Source organism: Myodes glareolus, chromosome 23, assembly GCF_982192425.1.
Source record: "Myodes glareolus chromosome 23, mMyoGla1.1, whole genome shotgun sequence".
In the NCBI taxonomy this organism is placed as follows: Eukaryota; Metazoa; Chordata; class Mammalia; order Rodentia; family Cricetidae; genus Myodes; species Myodes glareolus.
This window is the reverse complement of record NC_142048.1, coordinates 36,239,414-36,257,962: the sequence shown is the minus strand read 5'-3', so window position 1 is coordinate 36,257,962 and position 18,549 is coordinate 36,239,414. Positions and strand designations below refer to the sequence as shown.

The 18,549-nt window shown below is 38.8% G+C and overlaps 1 protein-coding gene across 1 annotated transcript in view; it reads right to left on the bottom strand.

The window, feature by feature from the left end:
• Positions 1 to 16,931, bottom strand: part of Dlc1 (DLC1 Rho GTPase activating protein) — a 360,174-nt gene extending 343,243 nt beyond the window's left edge. The window contains exons 1-2 of the mRNA XM_048456595.3: positions 16,608 to 16,931; positions 1,583 to 2,731 (exon numbers count right to left, since the gene is read on the bottom strand). Of these exons, the coding sequence (XP_048312552.3) occupies positions 1,583 to 2,605 (1,023 nt within the window). The 5' untranslated portion in view covers positions 2,606 to 2,731; positions 16,608 to 16,931. The remainder of the gene's footprint in view (positions 1 to 1,582; positions 2,732 to 16,607) is intronic.
• Positions 16,932 to 18,549: the final 1,618 nt, after the last annotated feature.

Genomic DNA, 18,549 nt, shown 5'->3' with positions numbered 1-18,549 from the left:
TGTAGGAATGTCAAATGTGTCCGGAGGCAGTTAGGCCAGATTTGTCTTATTTTAGGGAGCTGTGTCATTAGTCAGTTAATATTTTCTTGTATTGTCATTGCACTCTCTCTAACAGATTTGATAGGACGTGTGGAAATTTCTGGAAATGTGACCTGAGCATTCCAAACATAATAACTTCCAATACAACTTACATAGGGAAGGGAATGTTTGCCAGAGGCACAGGATATTCTGTTGATGCACGGTCTGAGCATATTGACTTCTACAGTAATGGCCTTGAGTTCATTTAAACAAATTAGCAATACATTACTTACCTTGTTTGTTAACAGAAACCACAGATTATGGAAATAAGTGCGAATTAGAAAGGTCCTTTTCAAAGAGTAGGTAGGTAGCTCAAGTTAAGCAGAATGAAGAGTATCTATCTTCTGTTTAGTAAATGCAAATTTATGGATTAAGATTACATCAGAAAAGGAGAAGAAAAACATCTTTTAAAAATTCTTATTGTCCAAAGTGTTCTAATCGTCAGGGTTTCCTCAATTGCAACTGAAGAGTAACTGGAGAAGGAACTGTCAGTTTGATTTCCATCCGTTTATGTAGTACTATGTTTACAAATATATTTAAAGGAAGCTTGAAATCTTGAATAAGCGTTCAATGCTAATGCAGTCATATAGGGTCGCCCTGTATTTTTCTTATCTGGAAGCTTTCTCAGGGGAATCCCTAGATTCATTCAAGGAGGCCTGGGTATAAATAGAATTTTATATCATATATTGGTCCTTTCCAAGATAAAGATATAATGATGTATCTATTGATAGTGGATATAGTAGCATATCATTTAAAGTACATGTGCGGTGTTGTCTTTCCATATAGAAAGGATTATTTTGAATTTTCAAGAGTTATTGTATTTTTTAATTCTGCATATGTGTGTGCATCTGAATGCAAGTATGTGCAGATAAGGTCAGTGTTCCACAGAGGCTAGGAGAATGCCTGGATTTCTTGAAGCTGGAATTACAGACGGTTGCGAGCCCATCATTGTGGGTGCTTGCAATTGAACTCTGGTCCTCTGAAAGGGAAGGGTATGCCCTTAACCTCTGAACCATTTCACCGTTCCAAGTTGCTTTTGTTTGCTTGTTTGTTTGTTTTCATTTTAGTGTGTGAGTGAAAACGACAAAACATGCTTTGAAAAGGAAAAGAAAACAAGTCCAAGCAAATGCGACAAAATTAAATACACTGTACTTTCTCTTATAAAACATAAATGCCACTTTTCAGAAGGCCATGAACTACAAAGTAAAGGACTGTAGTGACAAAATTCCAAGGACAGCAAGCCATGCTAAGTCCTTTCTAGACACAAATAAAAAGCCACAAACCACCACAATGCTATTAGTGAAACAGTAAGATTATTATATGCCAACTCTCACATATCTTTTTAATCTTATCAAGTGAATAGTCCTTAAGCCGTATGAGCTGCATAACAGGTCAAAACAAAACTAAACATCTGCGCATCCTTTGCAGCCCAAGCGACTTCATAAGTGATGAGAATGATATTTACAACATTTCAAAAGCCAGCTGATCTGCATGTGAGACTTACCTTTCTCTTGCGCAGTCTGACTTGATTGTCTATGGTCTCCTGGGTGGTCACTGGGCCTCTTAAGTGTAAACACTGCATGCCATCGTCTGCATTGACCTTGTGGGGGTTGTTGTTTTGATGTTCTGAGAACCCGCTCTTGTCCAGGTCACTTTCTGCTGACATTCCACTGGCACAGGAAGGAGGCTGCAAAAGGCAGCTTCCACAATCTGCTTTTAATAATGGCAGCCCCCTGTCGGCATAAGGAGCAGCCAGGACCTCGTCTTCTACTATGCGCTGGTGATTTTTTTCCTGCTCCTCTTTAGGGAAGTCAGGTTTTCTTCGTTGTTGTGCGATTACCGCAGAATTAAGCAGTTGGGTCTCAGGTGTGGTATCTTCCACATCCAAAGAATCACATGCATTTCCTTTGGGCACATCTTTGGTTTCCTTCGAATTTACATCCCTACAAAGCTCCAGGCTTTTAGTTACAGCATCAGCACCTTGCCTTTCCCCGCTTTCTTCTACTGGAGATGCATCGGCTTCACCAGCCTTCCTCAAGGAGTTATATGAGTCTTGGTTACTTTGCATGGTGGACAGTGTCTTGAGGAAGGAGCCTGCTCCTTCGACACTACATTGGCTGTCTCGTTCATGTCTTTGGGGAGTTGAAATCTGTGCATCACTGGTAAAGTGGAGATCAGAGTCAGTATCCTCATCCGAAATGTGCACTAACGTCTCTGTGCTCGCCTCCAGAGACAGAAACTGATCGTCCCCTTCCTGGCTGCCACTTTCATCCACCTCCTGTGAAATGTGACCCATTGGCCTCCCAGGGAAGTCTTTTGGCTCTGGCCCACAACAGCAGTCTGGTAGAGAGGCACACTTCTCTTTATGGTCCACATTTAAGGTTGCATTTTTTTCCATACTTGCCTGAAAGCTGTTGGATGCCAGTCCGTGATGACATGCTATGTCATACTCATCAGAATTAAAAGGCTGTCCAGTCTTTTGGGTCACATGCTCTTCCCAACTCCTTTTTCTGATAGCTACAGACATGTCACCATAGCTTAACAACAGACAAGGAGATGCATTCCATATGATTTTCACTGCGGGTGGAACTTGACGGAAGATGATTTTGAATTCACGGATCAGAGAAAAGAGTGTGTTCTGCCATTTCGTTGCCTGTTAAAAATTTTGAAAGGATGCTGTTATAGATACATTTCCAAGGTAGTAATGTTTTGTGGCAAGGAATGTAAATCTGTGTTATTTAGCAGAGGTAGGAAATAATGCAAAGCCTTTGTTTAATAGCCTTAATGGTTTTGTTTCTCAGAAGCAGTCTAATAAGGAGAAAAAAAAATAAATTTAGTATTTTTAGTGAAACTCTATTAGTATGTAAAAGAACCAGTTGGGCTGGTTTATTAGTGAATGAAGATATAAGTACCGAAAACATTTTAAGCTTCATTAAGAAAATACTTGAATTGCAATATTTAATAAAATTCACTGGAAAAGCTCACTTGTTGCCCTGGCTTCGCATGCTTTCCTGATTTCCTTTTGTGAATAAAAACCATTAGGAGAGCTGATTTGAACTGAAACAAGGGCCACCAGGGAGCTGATCCTACCATCTTGAGCAACAGTGACAGCGTGTGTAATTCATTAGTGTAAAATAACTCTTACTAGTCCCAGTAACCAAGATGTCTCTCCTCAGAGTGTAACAGAGAAACAGAAGAATCCAGTTTAGTTCACATTAGCTCACAATCCATGAATAAGAAGGCATAATGCATTTCATTATATTCCATTATAAGGCTTTAAGATAGATACGTCTATCCATACATTCATTTTCTGCCCTTCTTAATATCATGGAAGTATTGCAGAAGCATAAAAGATGTGCAAGTATTCAAAGCAATAGATCTAGGGCATGAGCCAATATTTTAAACCAGGTCAAGCTTCCAAGGGCCAGGCTCACATAACCGATGGAGTTCATCTCCCACCATCATCTTCTCTCATGTTTTTCCTATGAATTAACTCTAACCTCCCCATGAAGCAACTCAAGTGAACCAGAAGCATCATTAGACAATTAAGTCCAGCCTTCAGATACTCAAGTCTCATTCTCTGTCTTTGTAACGATGTTTGTTAGTACATTTCCGATTTGGACCATACAGATTTAAGCAAACAACAAAATCCCATGTAAGATAAGATGAGAATATAAGCACTTCCCAGGTCTGCCTTCTCTGCCTTGAATTGTTGAAACTAGTTAAAGAAAACAAGTTGTGTCCATGTTAAAGTCAATCTTCTAAAGGTGAGAACTCAAATGTCAATCTACAGTGAAAACAAATTACTAGACTCTGAGTGAAAAATTCCATTGAAAAAGCAGTTTTTAGTTTCTGCTCTGCAAAGGAACTGCCAGCATATAATGTTGCCCTGCGTCATAAACCAGATTAACTGCTGAGTTGGCTTCAATCCCATCTTTTGAAAAGGACTCTGACTCCCCACCAAAAATTCAAGTTATTCTAACTAAGCACATGCTAGAAAGGTAAATAGTCACACCCCATAAAGATGGGTGGAATTAAGATGTGCTAGCATTTTGGTACCCTGGTAGGGACCCAATATCCTTCTGGATAGTTTTTGGTTTCTTCTGAGGTCTGTGGCCATCTTTGAAAATGGCCATCATTCACATTTTCCATGTTGGCATTCACCTTGCACCGAGAAGAAAAGTATAAAGCCTCCGAATTCCATGCATAAGTCATTATAGTGTGGGAGGCTGCGGAAAGTGGAAAAAACGCTCAGAGGCAGGCCAGAAGGTTTCTGCTTTCATGGGCAAATTTGGGTTGTAATAGGGTGGTTCTGTTTTAGATGCTTTCTTTTCTTTATTTTTATCCAGTGCAGAAGGAACAGGCTAACTTAAGAAATGCCAAGTGGTATTACTGTGTCATTCCTAAGCCCCATTTATGTTTAGGTTGAGCCTGAATTCTGGTTTCATTTCTTTTGCTAAGGAGAAATACAGTTCTTTGAGTGCCTCAGAATCTTTGAGCTGAATCTGAAAAGTCAATACACAGTATTTTTTTTCTTCCAAGAGTTTATGGTAGTTTTATCTTATTTTATTCAGCCAAGGCAAGTATGAAAGCACTTCTGTCATATCGAGGGTTGGTAGATCAACAAATTCTGAGGTGATCTAACAGCTCACAGAGATTATAAATTAGTTAGGGTCAATAAAGTCCTTCTGTCTAATCTAGGCTTTCGGGATATTTTAAAATAATTTTTATGACCCTATGCTGTCCATTTTCAAGGACAAAATATTTCCTACTTATATCATGAACATCACCATTATATTTTCAACCCTATCCCACAGTCTATGGTCTGATAGGCCTTAAACCATTTCATTTCTGTCATATTTCTAATCACACTTCTTACTTAGATCCAGATTTTTTAAATTTCATAGTTAAGACTTCCACTTGAACCCAGGGAAATCCTTAATAAATAGAAGCATTGAGTTATTGGCATTGTATCTGAGCATACCAACCTAGTTTTCTAAATTATCTGAACTGACTCAAATCCATGATATAAGATGTGTTCTTTCTAAAAAGCTCAACTTTCCTAAGGGAGTCTATATCAAGTTGCTTTATTTAAAATTATCTTTTAACCTCGGGACCACTATTCTATATATTTCTGTTATATTTCTTTCCTAATCCTTTTCACGCAGTTTTATTTAAAATGAGCTCAGCTGCTGAGGATTTGGATGGAGAGTCTGGAAAAGTGTAGGTCATTCTAGGGTGTTGATTTTATGAAGTGAATTTCCATGGGGATTTTTCCTTCTGAAATGCTTATGTCCAAGCACCACTGTGTCCATGTTACTGGAGGATCTACAAACTTCTGTCGTGCATATATCCTAGAAAATCCTAGTGAGATGTTTAAAGTCACTTTTTGTGGTACTATTGCATACCATGTGTAGACAGGAAGTAATTTGAAGCTTACTGTTTTGGTAATTTTGTACAACTCCTTAACATAAACATCTTATATATGTTACAGTTAAACGCTATTTAATATTACAGTATCTAAAAATGAGAAATGGATACCTTCAGGTTTGTGAATCACTGACCAATTTGCCATATTAAATGATCACACCGTAGTTTACATTTAATTCTGGAACACACACACACACACACACACACACACACACAGAGAGAGAGAGAGAGAGAGAGAGAGAGAGAGAGAGAGCTTTTAATTTATTCTTCCAATTTGAAGAGACTTTATTTATTATTGTCATTTCCACATGTTGAAAGAGGAAGAAGAAAGAGGATGATGAGGATGAGAAGGAGGAGGGTGAGGAGGAGGAGGAAGAGAAAGAGGAAGAAGACAAAAGTAAAGCCCCTGGAAGAGTGTGTAGTAGTGGCTGGAAGAGTGTGTAGTAGTATCCAGTGGAGAGCTGTACTCTCTCTACGGATAAGAGTAATCCACTAAGAGCAAATGCTTAAATCTTCATTTAATATTTAAAGAATGGCAGATATTGTGCTGACTATAGAGCATAGAAATGCAAATATTATATTCTTTCTTTCTGATGGCACCTTATAATTTTATAGAATATACTCATATAAACAGAGATTGTCGCATCATTGATGGATATGACTATTATCCGTTGGGAGCATCATTCCCTTGCTGCCCTTTCCTTGCATCTCTTCTTTAATGGAAGTGATGCACTACATGAATCCTCACAAATGCAATCTTCCTTGGTTCATTTTCTGCCTCTACAACAGCTAAGGTAAGCTTGGTAGAGTTTCTCTCTTGATGAAAGAAATCTTTCTTCTGCTCCCAGAGACTTACTATTTTAGGACACCCTTTGGGAAAGACAATAGATGCAGTGACAAGTGCTAGAAAATTATTTGAACTTAAAAATTCATTGAAAATTATTTTAATCTCAAAAATCACCGAAAAGTGACCATTTCTCAGGAGCACTTCATAAAAATTGGAGGGGATCTTTTCTTCAAAGAAAAATATGAGCAAAGTACATCATATGTATAAGTGAATGGTTCAGAATAAAGTCCATTATTCTGTATGCTATTTTTAAGATTTCTCTTTTTAAATTTTGAAGTGTTTGGTGTGTGTGGGGGGGGGGGTGTGCGCGCACGCGTGTGCACACATTTGACTGCCAGTGCCCACAGAAGCCATAAGAGTTAGATTCCACCAGAGCTGAAGGTAATTCTGAGTCACCTGATGTGGATGCTGAGAATCAAAGTTGGAAACTTTGAGAGAGAGCTGTACCTACTTTTAACTACTGAGCAACACCCTCTCCTCTTTAGGTCCTAACTTAAAAAAATCAGATAACCTCCCAGGAGTAATGATGGCGTTTTTAGAGCAAAGAGAATCATGGATTGTACAGCAGAACAAAAGAATAAAAATTGAATATATTGAGAAGCATCACTGCGAAATTTTCGAACATAGGCTCCATAAGGAAAATACACTTAATATTTTTAGAGAAGTAGATTATATTTGAGGAATTCTGAATGAAGACGGTGTTGGATTTCTCAGAATCAACACTGTAAATAAGACGACAAGCAAAGATTCCTTTAAAATTTGAGGTAGGAATTTGTTTCTGCTTTAAAATATATTTTTAGAAGTGACTAGAGAGACAGACAAGGCAACAAGAAAGCCAAGAGTTCAGTGTAAATGTCTGCATAAGAGAATTTTTATGATGGAAATTCACATAGTGTGTTTTTGTACAAGATGTGTCTAAGAGAAACATCTTCAAAAGAAAATGCAAATGTGTACACTGAGATTCACTGTGCAATGATGAGACACAATTTGGGTGGGACATAATTAATAGCAAGGACTACAGAGAACATTGGAAGAATCAGTTATCTACTCTAGGAGAATCAGTTTTATCGGAAAGGAAATCCAATCTGTATAATTATTACATAGTGGGAATAACACAAATAATCAATACTGACTCAAAAAAACTAAATAAAATGAAAAATAACCATTTTTAAAGCATGTAGTTTTGTGAGGGGTGGAGTTAGAGATTTTGAGGAAATAGAGGGAAGTCTTTATTTTCTGTAGTAAATACTAAGAGATACTTTCTAAAATGGAAAAATACATTATGTTATAAATTTTTATTACTGTTTAGAAATGTGGATGCAAATATCAGAAGAAATAAACAATACAAACTTAGAATATGATTTTATTTACTTGATATAGAAAAAGATCTGCAACTGCAGAAGCTTCCTAAAATGTATACATGTACAAGTGGTATTACCTATAATGGGAGAGGGGATGGAAAAATATCCTTACTTGATACCACAGGCTAGCAAATCAAAAGCTCAGTGGTAGGAATGTATTAACTTTTTTTGGATTTGTTGGCTGGTGGGATCTCATAGATCTCCAGATATTACAATTATTGCTATTGCTTTTGGTTACCCTCCAGAATTTGAAGGTAAGACTACATTAACTAGGTAGTTCTATGGAAAAACCACCATATAACTGGAATCATAGAACATAAAGAAGTGAAGCTGTTTTCGACATGGAGTCTTCATTCCTTTTGTCTAGCTTTGATAGTGCTAAAAGGAGTTATAAGTTTGACTGCAGAAGAAAACTCATCAGCAGTCCTACCCGACTGTGAACTATAATAGTACTGTCCTGGGCAAGACATGCAACAGTGGCTTGAATGTCATGGGAGAAACCAACCACGTTCTGATTGGATTTCAATCCCACTCTGCAAGATGAAACCCACACCTCACTGTGCTCCTGGGACCAAGAACCTGTGCCTTGGTAGATCATGGACCTAGGGGAGAACCTAATTCTATTATTCTGCAAAATGGACATAGTACTCAACTGATTCCTAATGACTTATCACTATTCTAAAAGACTCTCAGCACTAATCAGATAAATATTTTTTTTTTAACATTAGGTTGTCATTAAGACAGCAAACACCAATTGGTCTTGCTTCATAGAATAAAAGTCTGAAGACCAGGGAGTGTTCAGCTCCAAATGGGATATCTAGATATCATATTCTTTCCTGACAAGTCTCAAAGGTCATTTTAGAAGGAGAGGTTGAATGACTGCAAGAGCCGGAAGTGGTAGACAGCAAAAAGGAAGCAGTGTTTTCCAGACATGGCAGGGAAGTTGTACATATGAATCTGTAACAGCTATGACAGCCTGCACACTTGTGCATGCTTAAGCTAGGCACGACTGCAGCACGGAGGGTAGAGGTGACATGGGAGTCACCTTTGTCAACAGTCTATGTTTGCAAATTAGAAACACAAGTAGACAACTGTTTAGACCCAGACATAACTGCACATTAAATCAGGCCTTCAGGTGCACACTCATTAATATTAAAGTTAAGTCTTCATCACAGAGAACTAGAGTGGAGAACGGAGGTTTATTTTCTCGAGGAAAGTATCAAAGCAGGAATTATCCAGACTGTGACTTTTGTCACATCTGCCCGCTGAGAACAGGAAGCAAAATGCCTTTAAGGACCAAGCTGAAAGAATTTAGGCAAAGCACTTACATTCAGAGAAAACTAATGGCAGACGTGATTTTTTTTAATCCTTCATGTGAGTTCACAAACAACAAAAGTAACGACTTTTGAAGCAGAATTTCTAGAAGTCTCACAAGGTAGCAAGTTTCCAGCAAAGAAATTAGTGTTTTCTTCCTAGAGAGTCACATTACTGAATCCAAAGTTTGAAAGGTAGAGCTGGGTTGTAGAAGAGATGACATTTGAATATAGAATGCAAACCATGATGCTGTGAAGATGTCCTGACATTAGCAGAAGTTTACGTCCTAATCTCTCACAGAACCATTTCCTATCCATTTTCACATAATTCTTATTTTAAAATTTCTTTAATTGGAATAGAATTACATTGGTTTCTCCTCCTTTTTCTTCCTTCTAGCTCCTCTCTCAACTCCTTCCTGTGTCTCACTGACTCTCAAGTTGAAAGCCTCATTCATTTGATTATATTTATTACTTATGTATGCACACATAAATAAGTACATACGTACTGCTGAGTCCATATTTCTTATTTGTATGTACATAATTTTGAGCCTGATCACTCAGCATTGGATAAACTATAACAAGATTCATGTCCAGGATAGTTTAACTCTCCGTTCCCACAGTCATATGATCACAGAATTCCTCAATGGGACACGAAGTAAGAGCAACGGATCATGTGACGCCTAGGCCCACACACAGATCTACACCACAGCTCCTGCATCTGTGGCTCAGGGAACAATACTGAAGAGGGACTGAAAAGATCGTAAGACTCGAACACCAGGAAGTCTGCTGTGATATGGTCTCTCCTAAAAATGGTGGCAGAAACAAGACTGGAGCAACAGTAACATCAATGGATATGGAACCATGAAGGGGAAAATATCATGGGGTCACACCCATGACAAAGGACTGTAGGAACCTACTGTCGCATACCTTAACATGGAGGGTGTTCAGCCTCATTCACCATTAGTAAGAAACATAAACATTTGCTAAGACTCTTTATTGATAAATTGCTCCATAAAGTTAAGAATACTATAACGGCTTTCATGTCTCCATGTCTGGAGATCTTCAGAAACATAGCTTTACTAAATTATAAAATGAGCCACCTAGGATAGGAGATTAAATCGCCCATCACTGTTTCCAGGAGACGCTTCATCATAGCTGTTAATTTTGGGTTTTGAAAGGAAAATGAAGCAGCCGTGCAATGGTAACTTATTTAATGCATGCCTTGGTGCTTCTCCTAGTCTTGGAAAGCCCTTTCGCATCCTTTGCTCTCAAAATAGACTTACTCCAGGAACTAGGGAGATTTCAAAATTAACCCTTTCAATCGACTAGAAGTCCACGCACCGGAAAAGAACAGGGTTTTGTAAAATGGCAAGCTATTATTTTTGAAATGCCCTGTGTTTACCTTCAGGCTCCTGGGCAGGGTCTAATTTTCTTGCAGGGAGGAGTTGAGACCTGGCAACCTTTGCCTCATATCCACTTTAGAGCTCAGGGTGGCCAGTTTTGCGGGCTCTCCTAACATTTTTTGTAAGCATCGCAAAAGCATCTTGAGGAAATCTCGGAATATTTTGTGTTATTTTCCATACTGTTATGAAGACAGTTCTGGGAGCATGCAGCTTCCAAAAGATCTCAGAACTAACAGACACAAGGGACAATATGCCTCATGGAAGCAGTATGTCCTGGACACCTGCATTTTGGCAGCATTCCCGTGCATTTTTATTCCTATGTAAATATTTAGAAGCACACTCTGCCTTAGTTGAGTTTTGAAAATGAACTTATTAATGAATGGTAACTTTACACGAGTTCTTTTTCCTAGAACGGTGGTTTTCAACCTGTGGGTAAGGGGTTGCATATCAGATATCCTGCATATCAGATGTTTTACATCATGATTCATAACAGTAGCACAATTACAGCTATAAAATAGCAATGAAATAATTTTATGGTTGGAGGTCACCACAGCATGAAGGGCTGTATTAAAGGGTCGTAGTGTTAGGAAGGCTGAGGACTGCTGTTCTAGAATGTATCCCATCGGTGTCTTTTCTCTGAAATTGTTTCAATCTTTGTAACAGGGAAGAATTCAGAGTTAATCTTTGTGATGGAAATTTGCCCCTCCCCACCCTTGACGTGTATACAGGAGTGACATGTGGCTTTGCCTCTTTATAAAAAAGATATCTCTGTCCATGAGGACATGAGCTCTAATACTTTATCATCATCATAGTGCGATGTGGCTTTGCTTCAAGTGGCCACCTTATTTTTAGCTTGGTTATCATTTCTAGGAACTCTCTTGCAGTAGAAATAGCCAGCACTCAGTGTAAAGAAGAGACACGGTGCACACAACACCATTGACACAGGTGCTTAGATAGCCAGGTGACAGCAGGAAACCCAACCTTCAGCTGTTCCTTAGGCACAACCTTCCTGAAAGCAAGAAGAAATTCATGGGAATTAATCCCCTCCTGTCAGCTCAGTATCTTGTCAGGCGCCAGCACTTTGGATTTCACCTTTTGTCTATTATGTCTAATACACATAATTTCATTTTAGTTATCTGTCTATGAATCCACGTTGAGCCAATTTTTGTTAATGGATGGTTTTCTACATATTAATGTAATAGTGCAGTCATTAGGAACTTTTGGTGATAAAGATAACAGTAATTATATAAAAGGTTCCATTTGTCAGACACATAAAATGGACCAGGTACTCCACTTGGTGTGTTGTTTTTGTAATAATACAAACACCCTATAAAAATTTGTCATTCCTCAATTTTATAAAGAGAAACACTGAGAGAACTAAGTATATAGCTAAATGTTAAATAGCATTTCAGTAGGTAGATCTCTCTCTCTCTCTCTCTCTCTCTCTCTCTCTCTCTCTGTGTGTGTGTGTGTGTGTACACGTATGTCTAGGTAAGGCATCTGTTAAAGCATACTTACTCCCTGGATATTTCAGTTGTTTCCTAAAACATTTGAACCTTATTAATAAAAAATAACAAATTAATATAACATGATTTAAAAGAATAAATAGAGCACTCAATCAAAGGCACACTTCAGGCACTTACTAGACGCAGAGTGATGTTGGCGGGGGAGAGGAGGATTCCTGCAGCTGTGGAACCATAGCTGACTAGGAACTGGAATTACCCATTTCCAGCTCATGTTTCTTCAGTATGGATGTTTTAGATCAACATGTGAATCTTGGTGATTCAAATCGAGGAGCATCAAGTAGCAGAGCTGGAATCAGAGTCGGTGCTCTGGAACGTTGATGACTCTGCCAGTATTCTGCCCTGTGTAAACTGGAGAAGCCACTAGCTCCCCTCATGTTGGCCTCATATAAGCTTTCATTTCAAACTATTTCTGGAAGCTTGCGCTTCTTCTTCTTAATGAATTGTAATGTCATTTTATAAGAGTGTTGTTAACCTCTGGCCTCAGCTTCTGATGGCTTCTGCCAACCACTTATTTTTTTTCTTCCCTTTTAACAAGTATTACTCTATCATTTCAGGTTGCCCAGGGAATAGAGTACAAGCCCAACTCTCACACATTAACATTCTGGTTTTTCCTTCTTTCTCCTTTGTTTCCAATTTACTCCACAATTTTCGGATAAACAGGTATGGGCAATTCTTAATATATTAGAGATATTTTCAGTTGCCGAGAATGAATCAAACTTTTTAAGCTTGTTTTCTGATCTTCCTCCTTGTTGGCACTTCCATTAGTATTTCCTGTTTCTCTTTGATTTACGTGAATTGCATTGCTAAAACACTGTATATAATGATAATAGTTTGGAACATTCTATATCCTTTCTACTCGCTAATTGGAAAGGCCTTGTGATGATTTCTGTATTGCTTCATAGTTAAAATTATGCTCTTGCAATTGCTTCCCTACCAATTCTTTTTAAGGTCATGTCTGTAAGTAGCTTATAATCTATTGAGCGAGCCCAATCTCCTCCAAGCCAGATTTCAATGTCTGTTGTTTGCCTACATTTTGTGAAATTCTTTGAAAACTAAGCCTATGTACCTCTCAAAACTTGTAGACTGAAAGGCGGTTTAATGCCAGAGAAGATCCATGCTAGTAAATTCTACAACACCTCAAAGCTGCTCAAGACGGATATTTCTCTATCAGCTTGTTTAGCGTAAAGATTTGGCTTCAAGGAACTAATCCTATGTATAGCTGCTGATATTCCATTTTTTTCTTATTTAGTTTTTACTCATCATCATAATCTTAACTCTACAACCGAGCCAGACTTGGAGGGGAATGAGGAAAATATGGACCCAAACAACTTCAGTGAGATGAGATTATAGGGTATTGTGAGCAGATGGGCTGTGGAGGTGGCACTGTCTTGAGCTACAGAAGGCAAGGCCTGATGGGTAAAGATGCCTGCAAGCCAAAAGAATTAGAGTGGTCCACAGTCAGAAATGGTGATTTTTATGCTAAAAACAAAATCCTATGATTCAACCATGGGCCATTTATTACCAAAAACTTCCTATATTAAAATAATTGTAATGAGCTTTGCGATACATTTTTTCACTTTCCCAGAAAAAAAAAAACAATAAAAAGCACAAGATATCTTATAAATGACCCATTTCAGACCAGTTTTCAGTCCATAAATCCACTTATCAGTAAATAAGATTAAGCATAGCCTAGGGAACTGGCAGGAAGGTGCATGGTATGGAAAGGTTTGCAAAGGCTAAGGAAGACTGCTTTCTATAATTGAGAGTGTCCTATAGAATGCAGGAAGAAATAGTGTTCTCTGTTCATTAGACTCTGGTGATCCTGCAGTAAGGTTCCTAGGTTATTATCATGCACTGGAATGGCCACGGCAGAGAGTTTCTAGCATTGTAGGTGTTAATACCAGGAAACTCCCAATCCAAAAGCAAAACAGCCCTATGATATATATTCTAAGGCAGTGGTTCTCCACCTGTGGGTCACAACACTTTTGGGACTTCGACCCGCCTTTTCACAGGGATTGCATACCAGATATCCTGAACACCCCATCTTTATATTTAACATATTTGCTTTATGATTATGACAGTAGAGAAAGTACAGTTATGAAGTAGCAATGGAATAGCCTCACGGTAGGAGGTCAGCACACTATGAGGAACTGTGTTAAAGGGTCAGAGCATCAAGAAGGTTTAGAACCACGAAGGAAAGGACACACATTAGAAACAGAACAGTTTAGGGAAAAGCTTTTTCTGGGAAAGCACACTGCTGCAGCGCATATACACGTTGTCAGAAAGAATGATGTGTGATGCAGAGGAACCAGCATCTTATTTGATGCTGCATTGCCCAGGCCTCATAGAGTGTGAAAGACTTGCATAGTATATTCCTAGAGCAGTGGTTCTCACCCTGTGTATCACGACCCCTCTGGGCTACATATTAGATATTTACATTCCAATGTCTAATAGTAGCAAAATTACAGTTGTGAAGTGGCAACAAAAATAACTTCATGGTTGGCGGTTACCACAACATTAAGAAGTGTATTAAAGGGTTGCAGCATTAGGAAGGCTGCTGTATTAAAGTATTTTATTGAAGCCTAAGAGTCCATATAGGGAGTGAAGTTTGAAAACAAATTGTAGAATACACACTAACATTTTTTATGGACATATAGACTATTGGCACTTAGAATTGGAAACAGGCTGCAGCAATATTTAACTGAGATAATAGAAAGATTCATGAGAGTCTTGAGACAATTATAACTGAAGAAGGGCTATAAAATTACTTCTGATAGTCAGTGGTGGGGATAAACTTTTTATTATGCTCTTTGAATGTAAGAATATGAAATGAGCAAGTTCCTCATTAGGTCATTTTCTTGAAAGAAACACTAGTCATAAATGAGCATCACCATAGCACATGGATTGGCTTGCTTAGCCTAAGAATACAGTTTAATAAGGTAGTCATAAAGCCAGTGACTACTTTAAAGTCTGAGACGAAAGCATAATGAACCCTTTTAAGAAATCTTAGCTATTGAGAAAATGGTATTAATTAACGAAATTGTTCTTTTATTTAAAGAATTCCAATTTCCTTTCTGAAAAGGAGCCTCTGATTTGATGGACAAGATCATAATTTACTGTGCACAGTTACTATTTGAGAGTGAAGGATGTGGGGTAAAGACCATCACACATAAGGCAGGAGAGTGTAGCTCCCCTGGCATCTACTAGCCTGCAGTGTAACTTTGCACAGGACATTTCTGAATATTATTCTTCAGCTTTCTTGTTGGCAATTTCTGACAGCACTAGAGACAGTGATTTAATGCCCTTTCTTTCCTTGTCATTCTGCTCCGTTATTTGATTACATAATTTAGATATGACAAAATTCATTTCTTCTCATTGGTGCCGACAATTGAACCCGGGGTAAACCACTGCTCTACCACTGATCTATACTCCTAAAGCCCTAGAATTGCACTTTCCACTTTTTAAAATGAGTTTTTCTCATATTTTAAAAGCCTTAACAAAGCTTAAACTGTTAGTGACAATGTCAAAGCATAAATATAGTCTAGACATAAAAAAATTATAGCTAACACCACAAATTATCATCTTGTACTTTGTCAAAGTTCATGATTAAAACGATTATTGATTTCTTCTGATACAACTGTCAAAACTGTGATCCATCTTCCACTTGGTACATCTTGTGTTTGTTTCAGAGATTTGGAGATAGGCAGGACTGTTTGTTCCCTCTACATGTTGATGCTTCTTACAAGCTTTCAGAATAATTTCCTTCTAAATAGTCAGAAATATAGCATCGCATTTATTATTATAAGTCTAAGTTATTTCAATCCTTGCTACATTTATTTGCTCACAGTTCGCACATTGAACCATTAAGACAGTTTAGAAGATTGAAGTGCGGTGATAATGTCTGCAGGATGACATGAGGGATGAGAATGTATGGTCAGTTACGCATTCACATGACTGACGCGATCACATCGCCACTCAGATGGCTCTAGTTACACAGAGCGCACTTACACAACAGAATATCCGAGCAGTGAATTCAAGTTTGATGTAAACAAAACCCAATTTCGACATTTAAATTCCAAAACTGAAGTTAAATATGCAAAGACGTAATAACTTGTAAACTTGCGTGTGTTTACTTCTCTTAAAAAACAACCGGAGGTGTACATTAGTAATTGGACAAGCAATTGAAACTAGCTGAGAGCAATAATTGAAGGATTTGATCTTCACAGAGATCAAGAAGATGCAGAATATTCTTTGAAGGTGCATTATTAAGAAAACAAAGTACTGTCATGTTATGTACTCTTTCTGTTGGGAAAACAGAGAGGAGGGCGGATTCCCTGAAGTTTCACACTTTCGTGTGAGAAGACTCATTCCTCAAGCTATGCTCCTTATCGGCAGCGCAGAATACTGTAGCTGGGTTGGTCACTAAGTTAAGAATAAAAAGAAATCAAAATAAAACATTTCTATATGGGGAAAGAGACTCAAGCCGTGTGGAGCATATTTTAGAAATGACATTTTGCTAAAAGGATTTGACTCCCAGCTTTCTCCTGACTAAACGTTTTCCCCTTCTGCTTTCTGAAAGCAGTCCACAGCTGGCTGAAGATGCCAGGATTTCCCGCTCTGCCTCCTAGATGACAGTCTCAGCCTCTTACCTGGACCAGGAGTTGCGGTGCGGCCAAGGTACGATGCTGTTCCAGCCAGGGTAGGAGAGGAGTCCGTCCCGTTAGCGTCCCCAGAATCTAAATTCACATCTTGTGGCTTAGGTCACAGCTCTATTCTAAGCTGTTCTCCTTACGCAGTGTGTGATTCTAACAAAAACACCCTCTTGCAGCTGGAGCGAGCCTCGGCTCAAGCCGGATCCTGTCAAGGCGTTCCTAGTGACTTCTGTCTTCTAAATGCAGACTGATGTTTTGCGAGAGGGGCCTCCACAACCAGGCCCAGATTGCCTGCAAAGTATTTCCTGCCTCTGAGAAGTTTGCATGTGAGAAAGCCTGCACGGAGCTGAGGGGAGGGGCAGAGCAGAGCCGCCTGGGCGTTGAAGCTCTGATTTTACACAGGGTTGAAGTGAGTTTGTCAAAGCTCTTGAGATGATTAGCTAGCGTCAGAAAGTCCTAGAGTCCTTCCTATCCCACAGGGCTTGTGGAAAACAAGGAAGAAAGAAAACGCAGCTCTCCCTTCCACAGCCTTTCCACTGTGTTAAATGGAGATCAGAACCCTTCTGTTAATTCTCATTTCAAAAGTTTTTTTTTTTAAGACAGATGTATTCAGAGTTTTTTTTAATACTGTAATTCTTCTGAAGTTTAAAACCTTTAAAAATGACTTAAATTTTACATCCTGGCCTTGAGAAAATCTGTAAGTAAAAATTGGGAGAACCTGGGAGGTAGAGTGTTTTCTTCTCCCCTTCCATCCCCAGAAATCTTCGCAGAACACAGTGGTTTGTGTTGCAGCTCATGGAGCCTTACCTACCGTCAGGATCCTCCAGTTACAGACAGCCACGGCTGGAAAAGCAGGAGACAGACTCCATCTTGATCATGTTAGAGAGTTGTGCTGACATTAAACACTTGCGATGCTTCCTCCTGCCTGGCCGAGCCCCTCAATCACATCCCTGAAGGGGCTAGCAGGGTGTGCATCCTTCCCCAGACTCACGGTTTGTGAACTCTCATCTGTTTATCTTTTCTGCTTTTGTGCCTCCACTGAATGACTTCCTCCTCGCTGCTCCACGCTGGGAGCTTGGACTACCATTTGGTTTTGATTAAAACCAGACAGCCCAACTCCGGAGAATGTAGGGAATAAGCTAATGGAAACTGCGAGTATGGCTTTAATTAGTGCATCAATTAATAATAGATGTTAGCTCGTCTTATAATAAGATGTCACAAGCGCAGATCTCAAATCATTTCTGGAAAGAATTCAGACCGAGGTTCTGTCTTTTATGATCCAGAGTTCTCCTTTAGGGAAAGTGCAAGGGAGGAAAGGACTGTGGCCTTGGGACATGTAGGCTGTGGCCAGGCCAGTGGGACAGTTTCCTTGTTTACATCAGAGGAGCAGGAAATAGCATCTCTCCATTTATCTTGTTTGGTTGAAATTGCTCCCTAATCTTTCCATTCCACTTTAGTTACATTCAAAGGGTCCATTCTATACCTCTGGGTGACTTAACCAGTTTTTTTTTTCTCCACTGATTAGTGATTAGATGAATCCAATTATTGGGTCTATGGGAGAGTTGTAGGGTTTTTGCTGGTCAGTCATGGAATGTGGGAGACTAATTCCAATATCCAAGTATGACGTCAGTATAACATCACATAATGAGATGCAAAAAATGTTAAGCCAAAATGTACCAACATTTGTCCTGTTCTCTGAAATCTAAGTGAGTTTTCACTGTTCACCTATATTCTCAGGTAGTCTTAAGTTTTACAAATGCATGGAGATCCTCCAATATTGTAACTGCCCTCTTCCATTTCTCTCTGAAAACACTATGTAGGCTACTGCGTCTTTCGTTTCAGGATAACTGAAATACCTCAAAAATAATAGAAAACATGATTTAGAGAAGAGTCAAACAAGAAAGACTTAAAGTCATGCACAAACTGGAACATGAGGCAT